Below are 6249 nucleotides of genomic sequence, written 5' to 3'. Positions count from 1 at the left end.
ACGTGTCCACCAGCTCTGCTGTGATCCAGGCTTTCGAGTATTCATGCAGCTGCGATAATTTTTTTGAGCTGCTCTTTTCTTTGTTAGGCAGAATCAAATAAACCCAACAGACAAATTTTGCCATGAAAAGCACAAGAGACTTTAAAAATTGTCGTTTTTAACAATAGTGTATAACTATATGCCGAAAAAGCAGAAAGGGAGTAAATCACATAAAAAAATCAGCCTTTCCTTCAGTGGGATTCATCCCGCAACATATTGTGTGTGTGTGTGTGTGTGTGTGTACATGTGTTTGTGTGTGTGTGTGTCCTCGTCTTCAGTGCGCTTTTACCATTCTTGACTATGGAATACCAACGTGCCCAGGTGTCCATCTTGGTGAACTTCATACAGGTATACTCGTGTGCATAAATTGCTCGAGTTGTAGAGGGATGACAAGTTGTTGAACACGGGAATGTTGGTGGGGCGACATTCCCTGTTTAACGATTTATCGTCATTTCAAGCTTTCACTCGTGACTTATGCCTTTTTATGGGTGATAGATGGTATATACGTGTGAATTGTTAACGAGAAGGTGCCTTCCGATGTCTCGGCCTGATTCCGGGAATATGTCGTACAGGTCCTGGTGGGTGAAGCAGCCATCATTCAATGCGAGCCTTCGCTCTTGCTCCGCACCGAGGCACACTGTGTGCTTCTTGAAGACGCACAAATGCGCAAGCTCATCGGTGCAGAATCTGCTTATGCGCTACGGTGAGCGGCATCGGCTGATGTTCGCGTTACCACGGTGGGACGTCTACTTAGGGAACAGGGCCCTTCTCAACAGGACAATGGCCATGGGCACTCCACCCTTCGACATGCTGGTGCACCACACTCGATTCCAGGAGGCCGAGGCGCGGGCCCTGCTGAAGTCGGACCCCGTCTTTGTGACCATCGTGCGAGAACCTGCAGCGCTTTTCGAGTCGTTGTACTCCTACTACGACCTCGAGGTATTCGCCGTAAGCCGTAGTAGTTTTTTCACTCACGCTGCATCTTACGCGTAAAGCCGACTTGTTCGCAAGGAATGAGTGAATCGTTGTGTAACGAATGAGGGTCGAGATTTGAACGACGCTTGACCGTTCTTATATACTCAACAACTTTCTGTGCGGCAACATACTGTCATTTACTCGAACCTTCTTAAGAAAGCAAATCTTTGGGCAAACTGTAGGTGGTTCATTATAATGACAACAGCACAACAAGGGACAAGGGATAGGAAGAAGCACAGAAGAGCGCTTTCTATCTTCTTGCGATAATATGTCGCTTTGCAGGTAAATTTGCCGTGTAAATTACGTCAGCATGTACTTTGTGACAGTGACTCTGTTTATCGCTGTTAGCGCGCTACCCGAAGCCTGCCTTGTACGAACAGGATCATTTGCACTAAACATGGGATGCCTGCCCTATTGGTAGTGCACGCTCTAACCATGTAGCCACCCTAGCGGTAAGCCCCTCAAGGGGAACCCTGCAGACACCGACGCCAACTGGGACTGGTTTTCTTGTGGAGGAGGTGAAAAAATATCGCGCATCGTTGACCTGTTCAACGAGGCGGTCCGTGCATGCATGCCTCCACAGGAAAACCAGTCCCGGTTGGTGTCGGCGTCTGCAGGGTTCCCCTTGAGGTGCTTACCGCTGGGGTGGCTACATGGTTAGAGCGTGCACTACCAATAGGGTATAGGTACCAGGTTCGATTCCCAGTGCCGACTGGGAATCCACTCGTTTTTCACAACGGGTAGAGGAGCTCACCGACCTGGCGCTTGGTTGTTTGTGGGTACTCATATTGAAAGGTAGCCCCCATGGGGTTCTGCGAAAGCCTCTGGGCGTACTTTATTTAACCCACTATAGCCTTTGCGAAATAGTTGAACATCCGCCGCTGCTGTGGGAGGCACAGAATTGCTGCCGCCAGACATCTGCTAGTTAAATAGGTAAAGCGCACTTCCGGCCTGTTGCTCGGCAGAACGAAGTTCATAGTCGCTTGGGAGGGCGACTCACTTTGTGGTAGATTAATGGTATGGGACCAGACCTAATATTAAGGTCCTCCTCTTTTGTTGTTGTTGTTGTTATTGATTAGCGGAGGCAGCGGTCGCCCTAGCCACCTAAGAACAAAGTCACCAAACTGCAGGTAAGAGCTGTGACGTTTAGTAAACTTCCCGGATACGTTTTCATCAAGGTGCGGCAGCGATAAAACTGCCCAAGGAGAGAGCGAAACTTACTACTGGGCACTGCTGATGTTCCGGGGTCGTATGATGTACAATTGCCGTACGTACTGAAGTCTGACGAATCGAAGACGTCTTCCGTGTCTGTTCTGCGATAAACACAGTAAATATTGACGCTTATATTAATCGGAATCGCTCAAAGTTAACTGTTTACGTGAAGCACCCGGGGGCAACATTGACGTCCCAACCGATAGCGCTAGCTCTCACCTCTCCCACTGCGAAATGGGTTACAAAACCTCCCCGTTAAAAAAAAAAGAACTCGAATGCGAAGTTGATTAAATATTGTCTTTTGTATCCTTTAACTGACGTTAGCTGTCTAGGAAGGCTCAAAGAGCGCCAAAATTTGATGTCATTGTTAACATAAACGGTGTGATTGGACGTGGTCACGAAAGTGTTCAAGAACAAGAGTAAACCTCAACTTTCTTTTTTTCCATTTTCAAAAACAGAGCCAACTTAACGTCAGCCTGGAGGATCTGCGGAATGCCACAGAAAAATCGTCACTAGCGAAGCAGTTGCGACTGATTCTACCGGGCCCGAAGCGAATTACGCATGGCTTGAACCAGATGAGCTACGACCTGGGCTTCGACCTCGAACTGGCGCAGAACGAGAGCGCCGTGAGAGACTTCATAGAGCGGTTGGACGCCGTCTTCGACTTGGTTATGGTGGCAGAGCGCATGAACGAGTCCTTGGTTCTGCTGCGTCACCTGCTTTGTTGGGAGCTGGACGACATCATCACGTTCAAGCTTAATGCGCGACAGGTCAGTGGCATCCTTTTCGACTGTAAAGGATGTACTTTGCAGATAATAAGCACGTAATGCCTTAATATACAGGCTATTACTACTTTTACAGAAGCCGTGATTATTCTGGGTTACTGTGATAACAAACAGATAGTGCTTTGAGGTTAGGAAGACGCAAATGTCTGATACTCTGGGCTTCAGAAATTTTTGTCGAGGAGCAAAGAGGAGTAGAAATGGAACAGAGCGTAATGAAGGGACCATCTACTCAATAGAAGCGTACACACTACACATGCATGGCCAGGTCAAGGTACATTTCTGCTCTGGAAAACATGCTGGAGACCCTGTAGCCCAGGCAACAGGACCCAGTACTAGCGTTGACCAACGCTACGATAAACACTGCTATGGCCTGCTGATGCCATCGCCACGTTTTTTCACAGGTGGACTTTCGGCGCTTACTGAGCAACGAGCTGGCGACCGAGCTACGAGCCCTAAACCAGGTAGATGCCCTCCTCTACGAGCACTTCACTCTGCTCTTCGAGCAGCGGGTCGAGGCGTTCGGTCGGAAACGCATGCAGGAAGAACTGGCTCTCTTGGAGCAGCGCACAAGCTTCTGGTATGAGCGGTGCGTGGAAGAAGAGATCAGAGCTGACAAGAAAGACAAGGACATCTTCACAGACAAGGTGAGCTTTGCCACAGCCCTTAGATATAACTTGATCAAAGGACTCTGGTTTCATTGGTAAGCCTGTGTGCGTGCTACACTGCCTTCGTATGCGTACCTTCTGTCTCTACCTTATCTTTCCGCTCGCATTTCCCTTTCCCCAGCACATATAGGCTACCAAGCGGTCATGCTGTTCGTAAACCTCCTTGCGCTTATTACCGGTTGAATAAGTTCTAAAGCCTTATATGGAGACATGAATACGCAAGGCAGACCACGAAAGGATGCTGAAGTGATAACTGTAGAAGTGTTAGGGCTGTTACGACACCTGTGGCCGTCTCCAAAGCAGGTTGCCGCGTACTACATGCTTGGTGGAGATTCAGACTTCTTCATGATTACCAGCAAGTTTTGTACTACGGTGGTGTTATAGTATCAGGGGTTTTACTTCCCGAAATAAAGATGTGATTATGAGAAACACTGTAGTGAAAAAGAAGGCTCCGCAAATTTTGACCATCTGGTGCTTTTTAACGTGCCCTTGGACTTTAATAAAGTTGTACCCTTCTCTCTTTCACATGGAATATTTTTACAGCGAAACTGTTCAAGCTATTGGTGGGGATGCATGTGGGTATGTGCCACAGAAATGGGGCAAATGCCCACTGCCAAGTACAGCAGATGTGAGTGTTCAACGAAAGCTGTGCTCGGTGAAGGGCAGAACTGTAAATCTGTGAAAATCTGTGCAACAGAGAGAGAGATACAGAAGTAGATACAAAGAAAGCGGAAATAGAGGAGAAATAGAAAGCGATATAAAATAACGATGGAAATAAACGAAGGGAATAAAATCAGAGAGGTCAAAAGACAGACGAATGAAATAAAAAGATAGTGATAACAAGGGTCACGAAAAAGAAAGAGATAAAAATGGTAGAAAGAGAGAATTTGAGGAAAGATAAATAAATACGGAAAAAGCGAGAAACAGAAATAACTAGAGAGAGATAAAGAGAGAGAAGAAATCAAAAGTAAAAAGAAACGAATGTCACCAAACTGAGCACTTCTTTTAGGCTTGGTACCACTAGTGCGAAGCTGGCATGATTTGTTGTTATCCCGTGCTCTTCTGCGTTGCTTTCGTCTGGCACGATTGTCGCCTTTGTCCTTGCGTTTCTATGCTTAAGCAGATTGATTTTTTATCAAGCGTATGTATGAGCTGATTGTCTGTTTGTGTTACATTCTGCAGGTCCTGACTCTGATAGTGAGAAACGCAAGCTCGGACTTGTGCGCGCGCATGACCGAACCGGAATTGCGGTTCACGAAGCGGCTACGTCTTAGACAGCGGTTAAAATGACTTTGCATGCAGTCCAAACTACCTTCAATGAATTATGTTTTACGCAGGCGGATGACTGGATGCTTCTCTCGCACGCTCTCTCTCTCAGCGTATTTCCCACGTTCTCTATGCGCCCACCTTTGCAGTATATGCGAGTACACAGCATCGATGTTGTGGGTGGACAAGATGTGTCGAAGCTCCACACCACAACCACTAGTTTTCTTGTTTAAAGCATCCTTTGCCTAGGCTTGTCGAGGCGTGTCTGGCTGAGTCGACTCTTTGGTGCAGGAGACGGTGTAATAGGACTGCCTAGATGGTGTAACCAACAGCGGGATGACGCCGGTGACCTTACAATAGAAGACTGTGATGATATCAATAATGATGCTAACTATAAGTAGTGGGGTTTAACATCCTAAAACCATGATATGGTTAGTGGGGACGCATGTGGAAGACGCCATAAATTTAGACCACCTGGGGTTCTTCATCGTGCACCGAAATGTAAGCGCACGGGCCTTAAGCACTTTCGCTCTCATTGAAAATGCAGCCCGCTGTGGCCGGGGTTCAATTCTATAACTTTCGGGTCAGCAGCTGAACACTTCATTAACCACTAGACCATCGTGGCGGGAATGATAGACTGCATACTTAAAGATCACAGACTAGCAAATGAGTTATTGTGGTTTGTAAACGTGGGCGGTCCTCGATGGAAGCGTGTGCAAAGGTGTGGTCCACTCTGCCCGGATAAGTCTATCTCGTTTACAATGCCTAGCTGCGGCAATATAATGCACGCGGGCCCACTCACTTCTAAGAAAAAAAAAAAGCTTATTTGTGAGGAAAAACCAACTTCTTGTGGTGTTTCCGCAGCCCGGTATTCGATGTATGAAATGTTTCGGCTATTTTTGTTTCATTCTCATGCGCATTCTCGTATTCTTGTGTTTGAAAGTAGTCCGATATAGAGAATAATCGAAGCTACTCAAACGTGGGTCATTTGAATCGAGTGCCAGTGACACCGCGGCCAATGCGAGCCACTGGTTCAGCTCAGTCTGCGTCGAGGGCTCGGGGAGTTAAGCTTGCGTCCTGCCTTGTGTCGTCTCTGAAAGCTCCAGATTTTACCTGTAACACACACACAAAAAAGGTTACTCTTTCGTTGTACGTATTTTAGTTTTTCCTTTGTGACAACATATGACGTTCCGCCTGCGGTTTGCTACCTTGGGACCTCCTCCTGCATATTTACTTGCAACGAATAACATTTCTAACGCCAATAAAGAAAGATTGATTGATGCCAACTGGTTCCCAAGCCATGGTGG

General features: G+C 47.0%; 1 protein-coding gene across 5 annotated transcripts in view; it reads left to right on the top strand.

The window, feature by feature from the left end:
- LOC142806804 (galactosylceramide sulfotransferase-like) overlaps positions 1 to 6249 on the top strand; it is a 30717-nt gene that overhangs the window by 13864 nt on the left and 10604 nt on the right. For 3 of the 5 annotated variants that reach the window (XM_075891299.1, XM_075891298.1, XM_075891301.1), the window contains 4 exons: positions 612 to 978; positions 2685 to 2996; positions 3413 to 3655; positions 4859 to 6228. In XM_075891299.1, coding sequence (XP_075747414.1) covers positions 612 to 978; positions 2685 to 2996; positions 3413 to 3655; positions 4859 to 4966 — 1030 coding nt within the window. In that variant the 3' untranslated portion in view covers positions 4967 to 6228. Of the gene's footprint in view, positions 1 to 611; positions 979 to 2684; positions 2997 to 3412; positions 3656 to 3797; positions 4102 to 4858; positions 6229 to 6249 lie in introns of those variants that run through there. The other 2 variants (XM_075891302.1, XM_075891300.1) reach the window with 2 other exon arrangements.

This window comes from Rhipicephalus microplus, chromosome 1 (assembly GCF_043290135.1).
Source record: "Rhipicephalus microplus isolate Deutch F79 chromosome 1, USDA_Rmic, whole genome shotgun sequence".
NCBI classification, from domain to species: Eukaryota; Metazoa; Arthropoda; class Arachnida; order Ixodida; family Ixodidae; genus Rhipicephalus; species Rhipicephalus microplus.
The sequence above is the reverse complement of the archived record's forward strand: the minus strand, read 5'-3'. Positions and strand labels throughout refer to the sequence as shown.